This window comes from Capra hircus, chromosome 10 (assembly GCF_001704415.2).
Source record: "Capra hircus breed San Clemente chromosome 10, ASM170441v1, whole genome shotgun sequence".
NCBI lineage: Eukaryota > Metazoa > Chordata > Mammalia > Artiodactyla > Bovidae > Capra > Capra hircus.
Window position 1 is genome coordinate 57669985 of NC_030817.1, and position 22923 is coordinate 57692907.

Sequence of the window (22923 nt, forward strand, 5' to 3'; positions counted from 1 at the left end):
ACACAGGTGAAGAGGATTCTGTCCCTCTCCAGTGCCACTGAGAGGTGATTCATCAGGCTGGTGGTACAGGGGACGGGCAGCTGTGCCTTAGGGCCCTGGGCTCCAAAAGGAAAACACTGTCTTCCTAGGAAAGGTGAGTTCCACTTCCTTCAGACACCCCCAGGAACAGGAATGTCAGGCAGCTCTGTGTGAAAGCCAGAACCCAGTTTCAGGACCTGGCCTAGACAAAAAAGAAGCTGGGTCCTGGTATGTCTAGCCTCTATTCTGGATGAAGCTCTGTGTACATACCTGTCTCTAGGGGGCTCCAGCATTCTGTCCCAGACTCCTAGCAACCCCTTGCTTCGCGTGGTAATGTGGCCCCAGAGACCTCAGCCGTTTGTCCTGATGCAAGGCGGCTTTTTTCCTGAGAAGCGTGTATCACACCCCTGCTGGGCTCTAGACTCAAAAGACAACAGTAGAAGGAAGCCGGCCCTGGTTGAAGAGTAAAGGACAGACCAACCACAACTTTAAATCAGTTTATTGACACACTAACACAACACACTTGCCTCCCTGACACCCCCGCCCCCCTCACCCAATCTAGATCTCTCCCCTTTCCTTCCCCCTTAGAACAAGCTGTTCAGTGAAAACAAAAGGGCAGGCCACTTCTACACCCTCAGTCCCACACGAGAGCCCGCAGAACAGGGTCTCAGGCACTACTCAGAGCCTGTTAGGGAGAGGGGGCAGTTAGCGCTAGACTCAGCCAGGCAGAGGCATCCAGTCCCTAACAGCAAATTCCCCCACAACCCCCAGGCCCTGAGTCACTATTCCTCTTCCTCTCTGCTGTTCGTGACCCTAGGAAGGAGACACCCTGGGGCCTAGGCCTGCAGCCCAGAGCAAGAACTCCTGGCCATAATCTGAGAATTGGAGTTTGGCTAGTGTTTTTTAAGATCCAAGCACCCCCAAACTAAAGCCCTGGTGGTAGGAGTAACTTCAATGCCCCTATTTTGAATGCGCTGATAAACAGATTAAGCCAGCTTAACCAAATGCCAGAATAACACTAAGCTGTAAAGGAGGGGTCAGACCTGCTTTCTCCAGGTCAGACACAAAAGCACAGAGAGAAGCCCAGGTGGAGTGTCAAAAAACAATAGGAGGACACTGCCCAGGGGGCTGAAAGCCTATACTCCAGAGTCCCCTGGGTGGCAGGGAAGCAAGGAAAGAAAATACACAAGTCTTAGAAACCAAAAAAGAAAGCCCAACCGCAGGGTAACCTGAGCCCAACAGTGCTGTCCCCAGCCCTCCAGGCCTGGCCCCTGGATGCAGGCAGTCCCTCCCCTCTAGGCAGTGGCCTCCCCTAGGCTAGATAGAGCACATCACACAGCGCAGTTTAAAAAGCTTCTAATGCCAGTTCATAAACATCTTCATTTACTATTGGTGATTACATGTGAATAATATGTTTATACTGTTCTTTATGGAAAACAATTTCAACGAGTCAACTCCGAGAACACAATAGGCAACCCTCACCCTGAGCCCCTCAGCGTCCTTCCCTGGACAGCAAGAAGCTCCCTCTTCTGTCTCAGGGCTGCCTAACTTCCCCGCTTCCCCCACTGTGGCTCCTGGGCAAAGCATCCTCTTTGACCATTAGTCCTCATCGGACAAGTTCTGGTCCAGGGGGTAAACCATGAACATCACATCTGGTCGAGAGGGGACACAGGGATGGCCTGGACGCACAATCTCAAAGCCCAAGAAGCTGAAGGTCTTCAAAAGTGGAGCTGCAGAAAAAAGTGTAAAAAAAAGATTCTGATAAGAAACAAAATTAGGCTAAATCAAGGGAAAACCCAAAACAAAGATGGAATAAATGCACTGGCCTTTTCTAAATTTGGACACAACCAATCCCATGATTTCCTAGGGTTTATATGTCAAACTCAGGAGCCCCACCTCACTAGGAGGCCCCCTTTTCCCTCCCCAGCCTGGTCTCAAGCTGCTCAGCCCCTCACCTCTGTCTTCCCGGCCCTTCCTGAAGCAGATGAAGACGTAGTTCACTTTCATCTTCTCTTCCGCAAACTCTAGCAGTGCTAACAATCTGCAAGAAGCAAAGAAAACCACTCAAGCCCACTGCCACCTGTGGACTTCACCCCATCCCTCTATACCCCCTGCTCCCAAGGCTTTTCTGAGGCTTACAGTCAGCACTGTAAATAGGGAAGCTTCAAGGAGAACTTCCTATTTCAAGACCTCAGGAGCCCTGAGTTCAGAAAAAAAAATAAACCACAATCACTTAAGAAAACTGTTACAGAATTCTCTCTCCCAGGAATAAAGGTTCTTCATCTGAAATTAATACTAGCCAACTTAATGCAATTTACAAGAAAGTATGGGGCCTAGGAAGAGAACCCAGTTTCTCAGGGGCCCTCCAAAGTTGCCAAGTCTGATGGTGACCACCTGCTGCAGAGAGGAACTCTGGGCCCTACCACCACCTAAAAGGACTTCAAGAGGCTGGAGCCACTCGCGAGAACGCCATCCTCAGGACTGCTTCTTCCACAACTGGATGGTTGGAGGGCCTTGCCCAATCCAATGAAATTCCACTGCTTCTTTGAGCTTCTGGCCATTTAAACCACACCATTATAGGACAAGAATTTGGTTAATGTGGTAATGATCTGCTTTCATTATCATAGGCCCATTTTACTGGCTAACACTAACCTTTAAAAAAATTGTATATACTTGGGCAGCTGAGAGCTACGGGAGAAGGCTGGCCATCTGCTGCCCCCAGGAAGCACATGCCCTTCTCTGGAGCAGGCTTCCAGCCCTTGCCCAGCACTTGCTCCTTACCCTTCTTTGCTCCCATCAGCTAATAATCCATCTGGAATTTCTACAAACAGGCTCTGGCTGGACAGGACTGCATCCCAGGAAGAGACCTTCACCTCGGTGACCTCATACTGGAAGTGGACGATGTGAGGCTTTCCATCGTTCACAGGGAGGTCCTGGGTCACAGTGAGCTTCTCGTCCTGGGAGGAGATCAGGTCAGAGGACCAGGTCACTGCTGCTTCTGGCCACATCAAATGCCCCCCAACCTAGGTGGTGCTGGACCCCTCCTGGGCCAACCTCAGGGCAGTATGTGACAGGCCACACTGAACATCAGAGCAACATGCTGCCTAAATGGAGCCATCACTCACTGGATGGCTAAACCCCAGCATGATTGGAAGGGGATATTTACCAAGAGCCCACTGGTTGTCAAGTACTGTACAAGGTACTTTCCCATTTTTCCATCACTACAACAAGCACTTGAGGTAGGCATCAGCATCCCCACTTTAAACCTAAGACACCAAGGGCCCAGTAGAATTAAGGACCTGACCCAAGACTCCACAGTGAGCAAATGGCAGAGCTGAGATTCAGCTGGCTCAGGTCAACCCAAGCTGGCTCCGGGTGACTGCAGAGTCCATGTTGTCACCCCTGCCACCGTCTCAAGAGCCCCGGACTCAGCTGCCCTGCCACCCCTCAATGCCAGTCTCCAGGAGATGCTAAACCAACCTCTGGGCTCACAGATTAAAAGACAGCAAATGTCCCAGCCCAGACCAATCTCAGAACAGACTCCCAGGGTTCTCAACAGCTACTGGGCTGTGCCCTGAGCTGCCAGGGTGACTCTCTCATTACCACCCCCAACCCTGCAACATGCGGTACCCCATGCCCTGGGTATGGACAAAGGAAAGCGCCCTCCTGGCTCTTGGCATTTCTCAGGAGAAAATGAAGAGCTGCACCAGCAAGAGCGCGTGCATTACTCCACTCACCAGCCCCCCTCCCCCTAGCTGTGCCCCCTTACTCAGGACCCAGAGCCAGCACTTAAGAACTGACCTAAGCTGAGAAGACAGGGCATCTGCTTGGTACTCCCCAAAAGCTTCCCAGCAGCCTCAGTTCAAAGTCCTCCCCAGTTCCACTACTGGCCTAAGACTCAGAAGACTAAGGGAAACCATCGCTGCCCTTAAGCAGCCACTCAGCAGTGTCTGAGGAGGACACTGCTCCAAGCCTTCCATCCCATAGTAGCCTTACCTTATATATTAGAGCTGAGAGAGAAGGATCCCTGCCGCCCCCTCGCCCACCGGGGATCTTCGACAGTGGGTGAGGGGCATCAGGAGCACCACAGAGGCCCCGGAACAATGTGCCTGCAGCACTGGAGCTGGGGACAGTTACTCAAAGGCAAAATACTACTGCAAGAGATAAAGACAGTGAGACAGTAATCAAAGTCCTGAAGATGTAACTCAGCATTCCACCCACCCCTGCCCTGGTTCTCCCTCAACTGCCCCAGTCCTTCCCGCTACAGCTCTCAGAACTCCTCCTTAAAGGCAAACCCACCGTCCTACAGAGGCACAGAGAAGCTCAGAGGGCTCAGGGTCAGGCTGGATGTCTGACCAAAGGAGCCCCCATCAAACATCAAACAAATCCCCATGACACAGGCAGACCTTGGGAGGAACCAGATGCTGGCTTGCTTGCTAGGCAGAGAGCCCCAGACCCCCACCAGCCCATCTCCTCACCCTAAGTGTCTCAACAACCTGTGTGACAGAATCACCAAGCCTCCACAATCGCCTCAGGGTGGAGAGGCATATGGGGCTTAGAAAGTCACAGGGGCTAGCACCATTATCCCCGAGGAAGTCCCAAGGCCATGTCTCCAATGATGGCCTCCCCGACCTGAACAATGGAACTAAACAAGAAATCACTCAAATCCCTCTAGGGTCAAGAACTGAGTCAAATCCCGGGATCTGGATCCCTCCTGGAGAGGAGATGCGCCACAGTACAGAGTATTATCTGAGTTAGTCCCCGGCGTACCACCAAAAGCAGAGCTGCCCTTCTTTGCTGGAATCTGACCTCAGCATGCATGGGAGTTCAGCTAATACCCGTGTGGTCAGAAGGGACACTCAAGTGAATGTATACTGCAGGCGTGGGGCTTGCTGGGAGGAATTATAGACATGCTGGGACCTGAGTAAGGAAGCAATCATCAGCTGGGCCACAGAGGGTGAATGGCTCCAAAAGAAGCCCCCTATTGCCTTCAGGTGTGTGCCCTTCCTGGCTACCACGATTTTCAGGTGGACCCAACAGAGCTCCAGAGCTACTCCACTGCCTTCTTTGAATCCAATTTACTGGTTCTTTTGGCTGAGATATGGCTCACTCCACAGGCGAAGGGCAAGTGAAGCAAGCCAAGAGGAAAACTGTCTGTACATGTAACACCATGACTCAGCAACAGGCCTGGCCCTGGCACAGCAGCTGAGGGCAGCAGTAACATATTGGGGAGGGTGTGGCAGTGGGGTGCTGGAACCAGATGACCCAACGGTGCACATCTCTTCCCAACCAAAGTTGTGTTTAGTGACAGCACGTTGGTAGCTTGAATCAGCCATAGGGCGAATAGTTAAACCACAGAAATCAGCATATACCATAAACCACGGCCTTTGTTCCCTGAAAACCCTTTGTAAAATAATAAGGCACCATTCTGCACACTGTCCTTTGCTTTTGATGGCACAGCGTCATCTGGATTCTTTGCTTAGGCTCAGAGTGACAGAACTAAAACTCACACCTAACATGGAACAATAGCCAGAGACACAGTCCCGAGACCCTCAGTACTAAGAGACTGATATAGGCACTCCAGCTGAGCCAGGAAGACCCAAAGCATCACCGCTGTAGCTCGGCTCCTCTGTTCTCTCAAGGATTTCAGCCAGGGGCCTGAAATAACACTTGGAAATTTTGCTGGGAGATGAAGTGGGTCCAGAGGAGCATCAACGCCTGGGGATCAACCACATGACCACCTCGTGCCTCCTCTAGAGAGCCTCAGGGCATCCTCATCTCCCTCACGAGGCCTCAACCAACAGCTACTAGCAGAAGGGGAATGACAGAGGACTGCAGTTTTTAAGATCAGGGCTTATTTCCTCCTGGGGACAATGAGTTGTTAAAATCCTCACCTTCCAATGTGTTAAGGGATAGAAAAATAAGAGTGTCCAGGCCAGAAGAAAAGAAGACAAAGGTGGGAGTTTCCCCAAGCAAAGGCACACACCCACCCCTCATGCAATGGGTCCCTCCCCATTCCCTGGAGACCACCTTCAGGCCTCGGTGGAGGTTCCTGCAGGAGCACCAGGTAGGTTGGGCCACTGGAGAAAGCTGGCTTGCTTGTACCGGTCAGTAGGGCTAGCCAGGAACTGAGGGTAGATAGCTGAGATATAGACTTGTATATCATGATAACTGCAGGGGTTCATAAAATAAGCAGATCGCCAAGGCTCTGCTGCTGCTGCTGCTGCTGCTAAGTCACTTCAGTCGTATCCGACTTTGTGCGACCCCATAGACGGCAGCCCACCAGGCTCCCTGGTCCCTGGGATTCTCCAGGCAAGGCCCTAGCTGTTCTAAAATTCTGGTGCTAACTCACTTCCAGAAAAATTATTCCTCAGTGCTCTCTAGATGGGAGAGCTACTTTCAACCCTGGCCTGCATTCCAACCACCACCTTTTTTCTGAAAAACTTTCACTTGCAAATAGCAGAAGTGATGGGGCCGACCCACTGAAAGGTATAAGATGGGTTTTCTCTTTTTTAGATCCAGAAGCCCCTTTGTCTTCCTAGAAGTAAACCCTAGGGCCTGCCCCGCGCCCAGCACTCATCCATGAGCTCGTGATGTTTCTGATGTCATGATCTCACTCCTCCTCCAAATAAAATGCAAGACGTCTATTCCATGGTAACAAATCATTTACTTTCCCATTCACACAAGGATTCTGGGAACTTTCCTCCCCAACAAAGTCTGCACAGAAAGCAACTGTGTATGTGTGCGTGCGTGCGAGTTGGGGGTGGAAGGGTGTTTCAGGTCCCCACCCTGAGATCCAGCTCCAGTTCCCTACAAGAAACAGCTGGGGTCTGGGATATGCTTAGTAGCTAGAAGTTCACAAACATTACTTTAATCACCCATCGTATTAGATCTGTTTTTAGTTACTTGCTGTGTAAATGCCAAACTGCTCTCTCTCAAAAAAAACAAAACAAAACTGTCATTTCTGACATGAAAAGGGAAGGGATATGGGTACATATGTCGTGGTTAAAGTAATTAGGGGTATAAAATTGCACAGCAATGGCCTTCTCGTAAGTGTTCAAAATATTGTGGCAAAATATGCCACCAACCTTAACAGGAATGTGAATCCTAGAGGAACTTAAGCACAAAAGAAAGAGGCTTTTAAACCCAAGTCTCCCTGTCACAGATCCAAATCAGGTGAGGTTTCATATTCAGTTCAGTCTTGTTTCTACTGGCACCAATGCCCAGCTTTTTCCTTTCCTTCCCCATATCCTGCTGACTCCACTTGGGGGCAGACATGGTTTAATCTCTGCCACCAAAGGATGATTTAAGAAGCTCAGCCTAGAGGCTGAAAAGATCAGACTGATTAAGGAGAATCAAATGTGTCAGACTGAACTCAAACAACCAGCTGGGCTGGTCCTGCTTTTGGAGAAGAAGAAAAAAAAAGACCACATTGGAAATAAAGGTGTCAGGTGTCCAAGTCAATTCGGAATAGAGATGGGAGATTAGAGCCGAGCCAATCTGTTGGTGCTTTTATTTTCTCAGTTGTTATCAGACATGTCCTTGGAAACACTCCTCAGGATACGTATGAATGCTACCGACTTATCACATCCTGCTGCCTCTAATTTAAAGCATTCTGTGAAACTGCTGTCCAAAATGTCCTCAGCAGGTTATAATTTCATACGCCAGCTACAGATAGGCAGCGTATGCTAGATGTATTCCTGGGGAACGATGCTAGTAAACTGACTTTTTATAATTCAAATCCTATTTTTAAATCTCTAGGATGCTTACTATTTAAAGGAAGTAACCTAAAATTTCTTCAGAGAATAAAAAGATTTCCCGCTAAAGAATCACTTCCAATTGATTTTATGTAAGTTTTGATTTTCACATTTAGTTTGCTCAAAGAGAGTACAGTCTGCTACAGAGAGTAGAGATTTATATAAAAGTAATTCTATGGCTAGTTTCTATTCAGCTATATTAAACAAACACTTGAATTCACATTCTCCTTGATACACTTTCGACCATGTTTCACTTTAATCAGTGGTCTAAGCTTATCGGGTCTATACCCCTCTCTGATTTCCATTCCGATAGAGGGTCAGATGGCCTTGGTATTACAGACTTTGTGGTATCAATCGAAGACATAAAAAACCACATTCCCAAGCATTCTACATTCAATCCCCTCTTTCAGCCTCTTCTGACCCATTCCTGTCTCAGCCCTGCCTCACAGAACTCTCTCTAGGGGACCCTGACTACCCTTCATACACGCTGCTCTTACTCTGAGATGGTCTCTGATGACTAACCCCTATGCAGCAAAGAGAGACCAATTCAGGGTTGCCATCGCACTGAGCTACAGAGAAATAGGAAGAAAGGTGGGAGGTGAATGGCCACCTTCAGTCTAATGTGAGCATAGAGGCTGATTTCCAGCTGCTGATTCCTTTTCCATATGAGAAAGGGGCCTGGTCAGATGCCAGGCATAAGTCATCTCAGTAGGGCTGTTATGTGTGCCAAAGGGAGTCTACTTGCTAAGCACGATTATAAAGAAAATGACATCACCACTCTGAATCACAGACTGAAAGCAACACTGGGTTCTGGTTGATTTTCCACAAGAAACACACTTATGGTGGCAGTTAGAATATCTATGTCTCTGAGATTTACTTATCGCGTTACACAGCTGATACTGCTAGATTTTCCACCAAAGGTAGGCAACACTACATATGCTGCCAGAGGTGGGGAGATGGCTAGGTAATCATGCTTGCAGACAGGATCTTAATTTTGCATTTCTGATACCTCAATTTAGTTTGTATAGTAAGCTCATCACCCGGTTCCAGCCTCTCTTCCCAGGATAGAATTACTTCATTGTTTATACACTGTCAAAGGCCTGAGGCATTTTCTTGAGGGTTATCTTATACAAAGCATTTTACTCTGCTGCTGCTAACCAGAAACAACCTATTTTGTTCACTTGAAGTAACAACATTCTTGCTAACCTGTTTGACCATTTCTGGTCTATAGATTTCAATTAGGCTTCATAGCCTTCCAAATCATGGTATCAACTTGAATCAACACTGTGTACTGTTTCACAAAGGGATGAATTACTTTTTTTTTTCTAGAAATACACATATATAACATTCCCCTACCGCATACTTCAGTCCCCATTTTTTATATTTCTGAGTTGCTCTGAGGCTAAATTTGGATTTCTTGGCAAAGTGAGGAATTACTATTATTAGTCCACACAGCTTTCTAAGGCATACCTCCAATTTGGGGGGATTCCTGACTATGCTAGGAGTGTGTGTGTCTCTCTCTCTGTGGGGATGACCTTGAAGGCACATCAAAGAAAAACTTACTCTCCCTACCACTCCACACCCAACAACTCACAGTGCCAATAAATAAGGAATAATCAAAACCAAATTCTTGGTGGGAGAGACAGAAATCCCACTACTCAGGGAACCATTCAGTGAAGATGCTCAGGGTCACTAGGATGTGCCCTTGTACCCTGGCTGCTCCACCACCCCGAAAAACCACCTGTGGAACCAAATGCTTCTTCTCAAAGCCCATCAGACACAGACTGATTATAAGGCTATGAAGCCAGGGCAAGCTCTTCTCCACACACTGTACTGTCAAAAGGTACTAAGCAAGCCCTAGACAGACACTTCCTGCCCCCACAATCCAGGGAGAGAAAGGTCCATGAAGCTTGATTTACTTGGATTTAAACCTGTTGCTCGAAAACCATAATAAAAGTTCTTTTACTAGTGTCTTCCCTCCCCCACCATTAGGAATTTTGATATTTTGGAGGTACTGATCAGAACAAAACTGGAAAGGAAGAGCCTTGTTTTCAAAACATACTGCAGGCTCCTCTGTAACTGTTTCTTCCAGGAAACCAAGCCTCCACCTCTTGAGTATTTCACTGAAGCCAGAGAAGCTCCAAAGCCCATCCCCCACCCAATGGGCGCTCAACCATTGCTCGCCCCTCTGTGGACAGAAAACATCAATACACGGACTGGGAAGAACATCCGGATCTTAATCCAAATCCTTAGAGCTCTAGCAGGATTCCTTTTAGAAAGTTAGGGGCAGGCCAGAGGAGGCTCAGAAACATGCTATAGAAACAGGACTGCCATAACTCAAAGAAACCAGACACCCTACACACACCACCCCACCCCCAGGCCAAAGTGGAGGAGCCTGATCCAAGGCCCTGCTCCTGCCCAGGCCTCGCAGGCCAGCTGGCTCCTCCCTCCACCTGCCTTTCACACAGCCAAGCCCCTCAAATTACCAACACGCTAAGCAAGGGTTCTCTGGAGACAAGCAAGCCTGTTTTGCCACTTAGGAGTCTGGAAGAAATCTTCAAAGTTGAGTGAACCCAACCCTCTCTTTTTTTAACATGTAAGCACATTGGCAAAGCCAGGACTGGAACTCACAGTGGGCGAAGACCCTTATAAACTGGTCCCAAGTGCTCAACTCTCGGGGCTCAGGCTGCAAAGGACTTGGCACCTAGACCAGTTCAGTGTGGAGGGCTCTAGAGAAGGCCTGCTGAGACCGCACCACCAGTTTCCAAATCCCACTGCAGAGACAAGAACCTAAGACTAGAAAAGAAAAACCCATCTCACAAAGCCCAGGGATTTCTGGCAGGTTCCTCAGCTTCCCTCCGCCCCTGCACTTCATCATGCCCTCTCATACCTGGGTTCTATCCTCAGCACACACAGCCTTCCTTACCACAAGCAACATCTTTTGCATCCAGCACCACCCAAGTATATCCACCTCCGCAGCTCCAGAGGACTGGTTTAGAGAAAATGAAATACGGGACTGCAGAGGAAGATGGACAGCGAGAGTCTCGGAAAAGGAAACAGCTCCAAAATGGGGCTGTAGGTAAAGAGGGCTTGGGGGGTCAGGGTACTGGATCGAATGGGACCATTATAAACCAGGAAATGAGTGAATTTTCACTCTGCATGTAGGGAACAAGGATGTGGGAGCTAGATAAGAGTCTAAGAATTAGAAGAAAGTGGCTAATGGCCGAGAACTGAGTAACAAGGTAGAACTTCAGAGGCTGCTGCAGATATCTTGCGTATCTCTAGAGAAATCTTGGAATAGTTCTGGAGAGTTCCTGGGAGAGAAGGACTAAGAAATCCCTGAAGATGACAACACCCTTTTCCTCGGAGAAAGGGCTGACACCCATTAAAGGAATATGATGGGAAGGGTCTTCTCGGGGGAGGGGAGAGGAGGCAATGTTTCTCAACCCTGGCTGCCCATTAGAGAGCTTCAAATATATGCTAATACCAGGCCCCACCCTAGGCTAATTACACAAGCTCTTTGAAGGGTGGGGGCCAAGGGATTGATTTTTCACATGGGCACCTACCTAGGATTGAGAAACACTGAGATGCAAAAGAAAAAAAAAAGCTGAAAACTCAGATGGAATATTTAAGGATGGGGCTGCTAAAGGAATGGGAAATAGCAAGTTAGAGACCACTTTTGGTAAGAAGGGAACCCAAGTGTGAGAGAAACCTTGAGTGGTAGTTAAGAGCTCTGTGTGGAGAAAAGCAATAAGGAGGGCTACATTTTTAAGAGGAGCTAAAATTCATTTCTTCTAGACAGACCATGGCACAACTTAAGGATGATGTGCAGGGAATGAGTCCGCTTGCAAAACAATGAGGCTCAAGTGAGAGGCAGAAGCCAGAAGGCCAAATCTGGAGACAAAGGGCCTGGTGTGGGGAACTAATGAACTTCAAGCTCATTCTGGAGGGGGCAGCAACAAGTCTTGGGAAACAATGAGGAAGAGAATTAGAACCCAGTTTGTAAATATAAAAGCCATCCTGATGTATAAGCAGCTGGGGTTAAAAATCATGGGGAATTAGGAAACAATTTCACAGAAGAATTTGGGGGAGAAATACGGGATATGCTGGAGGGAGAGATGCTTGGCGAGGGCTGCCTTGGAGAAAAAGAGAAGCAGAGAAAGGAAAGCTGAACAATGAGCTCTGCTGAGTGTCCACAGGGGGAAGCACACATGAAGCAACTTTAGAAAACTGCTGGTGCTCAGTATCAGAAAGATGCGCAGCCTTTCTCTACAATTCCTGGGCGAAAGCTGGGGTCAGGTTTTGAGGGAGAAAACTTGCAAAGGCCCAGTGAACAGAGTATGAGGACTAATTTGAAAGTACTGGAGGTACAGGTGAAGAGGGCAGGTCTTCAACAGAAGCTGAATGGGCTGAGTTCTGTGTGTGATCTAATATTCTAGAAATGGGATTCAGTTAGGATGGGAGGACTAAGAGCAGTCATGAGAGAAAGTGTTTAAAGGGTAGGAGTGTTTAGCAGAGTGTTTAGCAGAGTGTTAGGGGGAACAGGATGGCGGACAGGAGTCAAGCCCAAAGTGAGAAATAAAAAAAGATGATGTTGTGAGACAGGGGAAACGGGGCCTAATAAGAAGGGGTGTCTAAGGAGGACGGGAGAGAAAAGATGAAGCTGGAGTGAGGGACCAAGGGGAGGGCCAAGCATCACTGTAAAGACTATTAGGCCTGGTGAGGGGGTGGTGCGGGGGGGTGATGAGGGTGACAGGTGGGGATAATGGGTCCAGTTGAGAATTTAAGGACGGACGGAGCCAGACCGGGGCCGCGGGGGGGCCGGGTGGGGGGAAGTAGCGATAAAAGCAGCATCTGGTTGGAAGATGCAGTTGAAATAAGGGAAGGGATTCAAAGGGGAAGATGGAAACAATTTGGGGAATGGGCCGCCGTTCGGGGGGGCTGAAGGGAAATGTGGACAGGACTGAAAGATTGGGTCCCGGTCCGTGGGGGCTTTACGCCGCGATGAGGGGGATGGGCTGCGCTGGAGGGAGGGAGACTGAAGGACGGAAGAAGGCCCAGTTGCGGGGCTGGGGCTCGGACTGAGGTGGCTGAGGTAGGGAAGGGACCCAGTGGGGGCCGGCTGGGGCCTTGTAGAAGGGACGAGAACCGGCTGGGTGGTTGGGGAGGAGGCCCTCTGGAGCAGACGAGGGGAGGATGGGGGCGGGGAGCCTGGACCGGGCCGTTACCTGTCCTGGGTGTTTATCATCCTCGGCGGCTCTGCTCAGGGTGGGAGGAGGCGGCGCAGGGAGTGGGTAGGTGGATGAGTGGCTAGGTGTGGGGTCGCGCGCGCGGGGCCGATCTCTGCGGGCTAAGTCCCTGTCAGGCCGCGGGCCCAGAGCCCTCCTCCTGCCTCAGCGAGCGCCTGCCTCCAACTGACCCTCCCCGGCCGCCGCCGCCGCCGCCGCCGCCGCAACCGCCCCGCCCCCAAGTGCCTCATCTGCATTAGCCCCACCCCAGCGCCGCGCGGTGTCCTGGGAAACTGGGGCCCACAACAAAGGGCAAAGCACCGCCCCGCCTCCGCGCAGGCGCACCAGGCGCCGGTAGGGGCGGGACCCGGTAGCGGAGGGGGCCGAGCCGGGGCGTCCAGACCGAAAGCAGCTTGCGGGGTTGATGCTGGCCCAGGCGGAGTCGTGGCCGTGGTGGTGATCTAGCGCCCGGAACGAAATGTTGAGTTTCAAGCGGCGTTTCCTGAGCCTTGGTCCTGGTCTCTAGCCCTTGTTTGCATGGGGCTGTGCTGGGCTGTGTCTGTCATTTGTAGGCCCCAGGAGGATATTTTACTAACCAAAATCGGAGATCTAGGAATACTACACATGTATTAGTGCCATTTGAGACTAAGCCCAAGCCCACAAATCCGTTACCTCAGCTCATACGCAGATCAATAACCTCAGCTATCACCTGAGATCAACAATCTCCGCACCTTACAGACGGGTCTCAAGGGCAACGGTCAAAGCTTAACATTGACTGAAGTCATCTGAAGTTTAATGGCTGTGGGTCAGGATCGCTGTCGCCTGACAGCAGTAGTGGAAGGAACCAACGCTGACTTGTTCAGAGGAGCTTCGCATCACAATCATTCAAGGTTACTAGTTAACAGTCACTGGCCCTGCGGAACCTTATCCCTGATCAGTGCCAACAGGTTACAGTCACCGGTGCACAGAACCCTCAGATCACAGTGACTGCGGGCCACAATCACAGACACTTCAGTAGTCATCAGAGCTTCTGACTCTGACTCTGTCAACCCAGACTACAAACAAGAGCGGTCAAATTATCTCAGCTCACAATGGGCAGCTATCACCTCACATCCCATTCATTCATTCATTCAACTGATAAATTACTGGGCAGCTACTTACTCTATGTTCCTGGCATGTGCTGGAGTCCAGAAATACTCAATGATCAACTAGGCAAAGTTCCTGCCTTGGATGTCACAATCTGATCAGAGGGACACAGGCAGGCCATCATAATATGAGGTAAGTGCTCAATCTGAGGGAGGCCATGGAGAAAGTTACTAGGGAATTAGAGATGTCTTCAAAGAAAGGGTGATCACAACCACTCCAGATCAAAGGTTACTAAGACCCGCAGTTGACAGTAGCCTCAAGTCACAAATGTTCCACCTTAGAGCCATTTAGGACACTATAACTCTTCACAAAAACATGCTTACGGTTTTTAGATGATGGGAATTCAGGGATGGAAGAGAGGCAGGAGCTCATGAACTAAGGTTTTTACAGCAAAAACTGAAGTGGTAAATCAGAACTGCCCAAATTATCACTAGATATTAAGCACAACTAGCCCCTCAGGGTCCCATACTCAGCTCACTTTAGATCCTCTACCCCGTCCCCATGATTATGCCTACCTGCTTTTCTATGTTCAAGCCAGGTATGTTCTTACTGCACAACAGAACTGAACAATTAAATCCAGCCCTGACCTACCCATCTCATAGTCCCAGGTAGGTGGGTGGGTTAGTCGCCTAGTCGTGTCCAACTCTTTGTGACCCCAGGAACTGTAGCCCGTCAGGCTCCTCTATCCATGGGATTCTCCAGGCAAGAATACTGGAGTGGATTGCCAGTCCCTTCTCCAGAGGATCTTCCTGACCCAGGGATCGAACCCAGGTCTCCTGCGTTGCAGGCAGATTCTTTACCATCTGAGCTACAAGGGAAGATCTCCATAGTCCCAGAGACCTGGGCAATCCTCCTGCTCCCTAAAGGAGCTGGGGTAGTTTACTTCTGCCAACCCATCACTGGATAAGTAACCCCTTGACCTAAAGGACTATTTTTGACCAACCAGCAGATAGTAACTCACTATGTCAATAATAGCCACCATTTATCAAGTATCATACTACTAAAGCACTAATTTTTATAACAGCTGCCCACTCCCATTTTACACATGAAATGAGATTTTGCCCACTATCCAGGCAAGTTAATTTATCTGCTCTAATTCAAAGCTATTAAGTAGTGGAGTTAGAATTTGGACCCAGAGTTGCCTATCCTGTGCTTTGTTTTCACGTTGTGGAGGAATGAGAAGGGATCTGTCACAACTTGCCGCTTGAAGGAGTGACCACCTTGATGTCTGCCTGAACAGCAAGTAAAAAACTCATAAAACACAGGGAGCCACCTTCCTCTAATCTGTACTGTCAGATATGTTAGCCACTAGCCACACATGGCTATTTAAACTTAATTAAAATGAAACAGATTTAAAAATTCATTTCCTCAATCCCAGTAGCCACATTTCATGTGCTTCACAGCCACGTGTGGCACATTGTTACAGCACTGATCACTGCAGATTTTCCAACACGCAAAGTTCCAGAGAGCCCTGTATCCCATCCCTCCCCTAACCCTATTTACAACAGCCATCATCACAGGTTCCAGCCCCATCTCATTCATCTATCATCACCCCATCCTCACACCCGCTCCCCTCTCTCTGCCCCAGATTACATTTCCCAGCCCCTGCCTTACGAGATGCTACCTTCACCTCTTCGCCTTACCTGAAACCTGGTTCTGTCCTGCTTCTTTAGCAGCCCTCTCAGGGGAATGCTATTTTCTTCTCAGTCTTGTGTACCTCAGGGACAGGAAGAGGGTAAGCCTATTTCTCTTTCACCCCCAATGCCATTCTAAACCCCTCCTTCCTACAGCACTTCCTGTCCCTCCTACTAAACCCCAGTTCCTTGGAAGCTTCACTCTCTGGACATAACGATTTTGGTTGATGTCATTAATCAACTTCCCAGTCGATGCCCCTCATTTGGTTCTTGGCTCACTGACTCTGCCCTCAATTTTGTTATATTTGGACAGCTCAGCATCACTGTGAATGGCCTTTCCAACATCCTCCTCTCATTTCCTTGACCTCCTCATCTCCAGCGCTATTTCCCATAGTCCACAGCAGCTGCCCACTCCTGAACTCACACCCTCAACTTTTTCACCCAGAACCATACCACTTCCAATAATATAGACTCTCCGACCACAACCTTTTCCTTAATTAAGCCTTCCTCAACAATTCATGAGCTCTGATCCCTTGACCTTACTCATTTCTCACTATTCATGAGCCCCAGTTGCCACATTTCTCATTCTCTAGCTCAATTTCCATCATCCCTCACTGTAAACCCTCTCTCACCCTGTCTCCTCTTTTGGTGCTCGGAGAAGGAAATGGCAACCCACACCAGTATTCTTGCCTGGAGAATCCCAGGGACAGAAGAGTCTGGTGGGCTGCCGTCTACAGAGTCAGGCAGAGTCAGACACGACTGAAGCAACTTAGCAGCAGCAGCAAAACCCTTACTCTGGATCAACCCACCATTTGCCTTTCCAGTGCTTTTGCTAGAGCAAAATCACACTGCCAGGTAGACTATTTTCACTTCACAAATCCAAACCTCAAACGAGCTCTCAACACTGCCTGGGACTTCCTACTACATTTTTCCAGTTTTTCCATTCTCTAAGATGAATTGTGTACCTACTCTCCCTCTACAAAACCTCTTCGCCTCTCATTTTAGCTGATGGCCTAACCTTTTTTTTTTTCCTCCAGTTTTATTGAGCTATAATGGACATATAACCTTGTATTAGACTTTGGTGCACAATAGGATGATTGGATATGTATAAATATATACATAAGGGACTTCCCTGGCAGTCCAGTGGTCAGGACTCCACGATTAAAATGTAGGGACCTGTGTTCAATCCCTGGTCAGAAAATTAGGATCCCACAGGGTGTGCAGTGCGGCCAGAAAAAAAACCAAAAGAGGGTCACGTACACATCGCTGTATTTAAAATGGATAACCAACAGGGACCTACAGTATAGCACATGGAACTCGCTCAATGTTATGTGCCAACCTGGATGGGAGAGGGGTTTGGGGGAGAAAGGATACATATATTTGTATGGCAGAGTCCCTTCACTGTTGATCTGAAACTATCACAACATTGTTAATCAGCTATACCTCAATGCAAAAATAAAAATTTAAAGTTTTGGGGGGAAAAGAAAAACAAAACAAACCAAAAAAATGTGTGTGTATACACATCTCCTTAACCTCTTATGTTACTGAGGAAATAGAAGCAAAGAACTCCCTCTCATTCCTAATACAACCTGCAAAGCTATCTGCTTCTCCACCCACTGTATCCCCTTCTAGCGTCCCCTCCCTTTACAAAAGACCAGCCAGTCCCTCCACAGGAGCTACGGTAACCATCCTCTCTCCCCTTTTCAAAGACCTGGCTCAAACAATCTAATTTCACCTTTCCGCATACAAACACACTCTCTGATCCTTAAAAAAAAATAACAACACAGCCATTCTAGAAAACAGTTTGGCGATTTCTTAGGAAACTAGCCATGCAACTGTCAGCTGACCCAGAAATTGCACTCCTAGGCATTTATCCCAGAGAAATGAAAACTTATGTTCACATAAAACTTGTATGTTCCTAGCAGCTTTATTCATAATAGCCAAAAACAGATCAGCTCAGATGTCCTTCAGCAGGTGAATGATTAAATGAACTGGTACATCTAAACTGTGGAATATAATTCAGCAATAAAAAGGACTGAACTATCGATTGGTACATGAAACAACTTGGATGACTCTCCTAGGAATTAGGCCAATTTCAAAAAGGTCACATATGATATTATTCCATTTATATAACCTTTTGAAATGACAAAAATGTTAGAAATAGAAAACAGATTAGTGGTTGCCAGGGGTTTGGGCTGGGTGGAGGAAGGCAGGAGGAAGTGGGTGTGATTACACAAGGGCAACAATGGTGGGTCCCGGTGGTGATGGAACTGTTCAGCATCTGATAGTGGTGGTGGAAACGTGAACCAGCTCAGGGGCTCAAACTGTATAGAACCAAACACAGAGGCACATGCAAATGAGGACAGGAAAAAGTGGGATAACCTGAATGAGACAGGTAGATTGCACGAATGTTGATATCCTGATTATGTGGTAGGTTTTGCAATATGTTGCCACTGGGACAAATTGGACAAAGTGTATAAGGGCATAATATTTCTTACAACTCCATATGACTCTACAATTATCTCCATCAAATGTTCAAATAAAAGTTTATATAATATAAAATGTGATAAGTTTGCATTCTTGTGATAAGGTTTTATGCATATATAAATACATGTGATAAGGTAATTACATATATATAAATATAACAAAAAATGTATTTAACAACAACAACAAATGCTATGAATTAGGTTACAGGGCAGAGTATTCTAGTCCCTAGGAATTGCTCTTGCAAGTATGAGAGTGACATCAAAGGAAAAAAACAGGTAAGAAAAAAAAAAACAGGTAAGTAAGGAGAAAATAGAAGAAGAGGCAAAAAGAAGGCTAGAGGGGTAATCAGTGGACCTTAGTGTCTGTAGGATCTCATTCAAGAAGGCTATGTGGTTGATATCACTTATATGTGGAATTTAAAATACAACACAAATAAACATATCTGCAAAATAGAAACAGACTCACAAACATAGAGAACAGACTTGTGGTGCCAAGGGAGAGAGAATGATTAGGAGTTAGGGATTAGCAGATGCAAGCTATTACATATAGGATGGATGAACAACAAGGTCCTATTGTATAGCTCAGGGAACTATATTCAATATACTGTAATAAATCACAATAGAAAAGAATATGAAAAACACTTTGCTGAAGAAATTAACACAACACTGTAAGTCAATTATACTTCAATAAAATTTTAAAAAACGAAAGAAAGCTATGTGCCATGTGGCTCCAACAAATCTGAGCTTGGCCACTGCCTGGCCATATGATTTTGGACAAGGCAGGTGGTTACTGAGGGCCTGTCTCCTCCTCAGTGAAAAAGAGGGGCCATGGCACTTCCCCTCCAAGACTGCCATGGAATTAAATAAAATAGTGTGTGGGGGGACTTCTCTGGTGGGCCACTGGTTAAGATTCTGCACTTGCAATGCTGGGGACATGGGTTTAATCCCTAGTTGGGGAACTTAGATCCCACATGCCAGGTGGCACAGCCGATAGATTAAAAATATAGTGTATGTGGAAACACCTAGCCCAGGGTCTAGAAGATGTTCCATAAATGTAAATTCAGTCCCACTTCTCTCCGTATAAAAATCTCTCCAGAGAAGATCTGATAAAAACTAATTTATAATAATAAAATTCATGAATGCTCATTGATGCTCAAAAGGAAAGAGAGAAAGGAGAAATTAAAGGAAGAAAACCCATCATTGACCACCTTTAGAGAATTCAAAGGAACTAACTCATTTTCTGAAAACTGGTAAGTAAAGGAAGAGAATAAAATCAAGCATTTAACTTGCCTTTCTTATCAGAACTGTATTTCAGGTTAACAAAATGATTGATGGGAGATTATTCTGAAAACTGGTAAGTAAAGGAAGAGAATAAAATCAAGCATTTAACTTGCCTTTCTTATCAGAACTGTATTTCAGGTTAACAAAATGATTGATGGGAGATTATTCTGAAAACTGGTAAGAAACAAGCATTCAATCTGATTTTCTTTATAAACATGCTTCAAGACAAACAAGTGATAAAATGAAGAAGGAATAATAGAGTATCACCATTTTGTAAACCCTTAATGAGATCATGTGGAGAAGGAAATGGCAAACCACTCCAGTATTCTTGCCTGGAGAATCCCATGGACAGAGAGTCCCATGGACAGAGAATCCTGGTGGGCTGCAGTCCATGGGGTCGCAAAGCGTTGGAAATGACTGAGCGAAACAAGGAGGAGGAATGCGATCATGATCACCAATAGCTCTAGCTCTTAATATGTCAAAGGAAGCATATGAATGAAGGTTATATGCCTCCTGATGAAAGGATGCATCACCACCTATGAAGTATTTTTGAAAAAAAAAAAAAAAAAAAGAACTTGAACCTGAATCAGAGCAAGCCTTTATATCTAACTATGTGCTGAGTTGCTTAGTCACATCCCACTCTTTGCGACCCCATGGACTATACCCCACCAGGCTCCTCTGTCCAGGAGCCTGGGATTCTCCCAGCAAGAGTACTGGATTATATCTAACTACAGTTTACAGTTCTGTAAAAGGAGACACAGGAACTTGACGAATGGCGTCATGGGACTGTTAAATGCAATCAGCAAAATCCCAAATGTTGGAAATTTCTAAAGGACAGAACTCTACTTTTTCATCAGAAAATAAAAGGAGAAATCTGTAGATTAAAGTTGACTTAAGAGATCTATCCATCAAACATAGTAATCAATGACCCTTTTTATATGGTGATTCAAATAATCCAACTGTTTAAAATACATACACACACACACCCGAACAGTGCACCCTGAAGGGAATTCAGGAATAAGAAAAACAGGATACTGGCCCTAGACAGTTGAGATGCATATCTAAGAAATGATTTCAATGAGCCCATACTCTTGCATCTTCTCGTACATAGAAAAAGCGCTAAAACAATGAATTTGAGATACATGATTTCTTTTGTGATTAGCAGTAATCTTTTGACAATCAGCTATATGGTTTGGTTTTGTTTTCCAGCAAAACTCCTATATACCCTGGCTCCTCTCTTACCCCTTTGGGAACAGTTTCTCAGAGCTGCCTCAAAGATTGGCTCCAAGGCTATAGTCCTTAGTAAGGTTTCCAAATAAAACACAATTAGAAACTTAAAGGTTACAACAGCAATAGTGTCCCTAATTAACAATACTGTGGTACATATATTTGAAAATTGCCAAGAAAGAGCTCTCCTCACAAGAAAATAAAATCTTAACTATGTGTGGTGATGGATGTTAATGTAGTCTAGTAATCATTTCCCAGTATATGGATGCATCAAATCATTATGTTTCACTAAAACTAATACATGAAGTAAAATTGAAAGTGTTAGTCACTCAATCGTGTCCAGTTCTCTGAGACCCCTGGACTGCAGCCTGCCAGGCTCCTCTGTCCATGGAATTCTCGAGGCAAGAATACTGGAGTGGGTAACCACTCCCTTCTCCAGGGGATCTTCTTGACCCAGAGATTGAACCCAGGTCTCCTGCATTGCAGGTGGATTCTTTACCACCTGAGCCATGTGTCAATTACGTCTCAATTTTTTAAAATTAGATTTTTTAGGTCTGATAATTGTATTTTTTTAAAAAAAAAGAACCATGTATTTTTGTGAAGCTCACTGAACTGTTTATGGATGAAATGAAATGCCTGAAATTAGCTTAAAAGAATAAAAGAGAGAAGAGGATATGGATGAAACCAGAAACTATGAGTTGATAATTGCTGAATCATGCTTTTAACATGAAAGTTTGACAGTTTCTGTAATAAAAATTTTTTAATTTAAAAAACAAAACAAAGCGAGGGGGACTTCTCTGGTAATCCAGTGTTTAGGTCTCCAAGCTTTCACTGCTGGGGCCCAGCTTCGATCACTGGTTGGGGAACTAAGATAGCCATATGGTGTGGCAAAAAAAAATTTTTTTTTAATTGAGAAAAATACAAAAATAAATTAAAAAACAAATAGTAATAATAGTGACAACAACAAATCTCAAACCCCACTACTGATATCCACCCTCAGTTCAGTTCAGTCACTCAGTCATATCTGACTCTTTGCGACCCCATGAATCGAAGCACGCCAGGCCTCCCTGTCCATCTCCAACTCCCAGAGTTTGCTCAGACTCAGGTCCATAGAGTCAGTGATGCCATCCTGCCATCTCATCCTCGGTCGTCCCTTTCTCCTCCTGCCCCCAATCCCTCCCAGCATCAAAGTCTTTTCCAATGAGTCAACTCTTCGCATGAGGTAGCCAAAGTACGGAGTTTCAGCTTTAGCATCACTCCTTCCAAAGAAATCCCAGGGCTGATCTCCTTCAGAATGGACTGGTTGGATCTCCTTGCAGTCCAAGGGACTCTCAAGAGTCTTCTCCAACACCACAGTTCAAAAGCATCAATTCTTCGGTGCTCAGCTTTCTTCACAGTCCAAAGACTGCTCCTGTGTAGGGCCCCTCTAATCTCTAAGTGGCCAAATCCAGAGTTGGCTTTCTGTCCTATTGACTTCAAGAATGCTTTTCTCTTCTTTTTTTAAAATTTGTTGTTTTTGGCTGCACTGGGTCTTTGTTGCTGTGTGTGGGCTTTCTCTAGTTGTGGCGAACAAGGGCTACTCTCTAGCTGCGGTACATGGGTCATTGTGACGGCTTCTCTTGTGGAGCACGGGCTTTAGAGTGTTCAGGCTTCAGTAGCTGCTGCAGGTGGGCTCCAGAGCACAGGCTCTGGAGTTGTGGTGCACAGGCTTAGTTGTTCTGCAGCACGTGGGATCTTCCTGGATCAGGGATCGAACCTGTGTCCTTTTGCAGGCGGGTTCTTAACCACTAGACCATCAGGGAAGTCCTGACTTCAGGAATACTGAAGAGTTGACCACTCCTTCCCTCGTCTCCTTTCTTCCATGACATTCTCCCAAGTGGCTCTCTGGCCAATTCTTCTAAATGTCCTTTTCAGTTTCACCAACTCTACCTGCCCTTTAAAGGTTTAATCTCCCCAAGATCCAGTCCTGGACCCTCTTCCTTATATCCCTAGGTAATCTCTTTCACTGCCATGGATTTCAGTATCCTCCTAGTCTAGTGGCTCTCAAGTCCATGTCTCTAGCCTCGAATCCTCTTTTAAGTTACAGACATATAGGTCATATGACATGACATCTGTCAAGGCTAGCCTGACATGTCTATTAAATGGC

The 22923-nt window shown here is 46.7% G+C and overlaps 1 protein-coding gene across 1 annotated transcript; it reads right to left on the reverse strand.

The window, feature by feature from the left end:
- On the reverse strand, positions 503-13211 carry OAZ2 (ornithine decarboxylase antizyme 2; the record flags this gene model as incomplete). The annotated part of the gene is given in 5 exon segments (NM_001290120.1): positions 503-1748; positions 1974-2059; positions 2800-2975; positions 4015-4172; positions 13004-13211. Coding segments are annotated over 5 exon segments (570 nt in total). The 3' UTR covers positions 503-1617.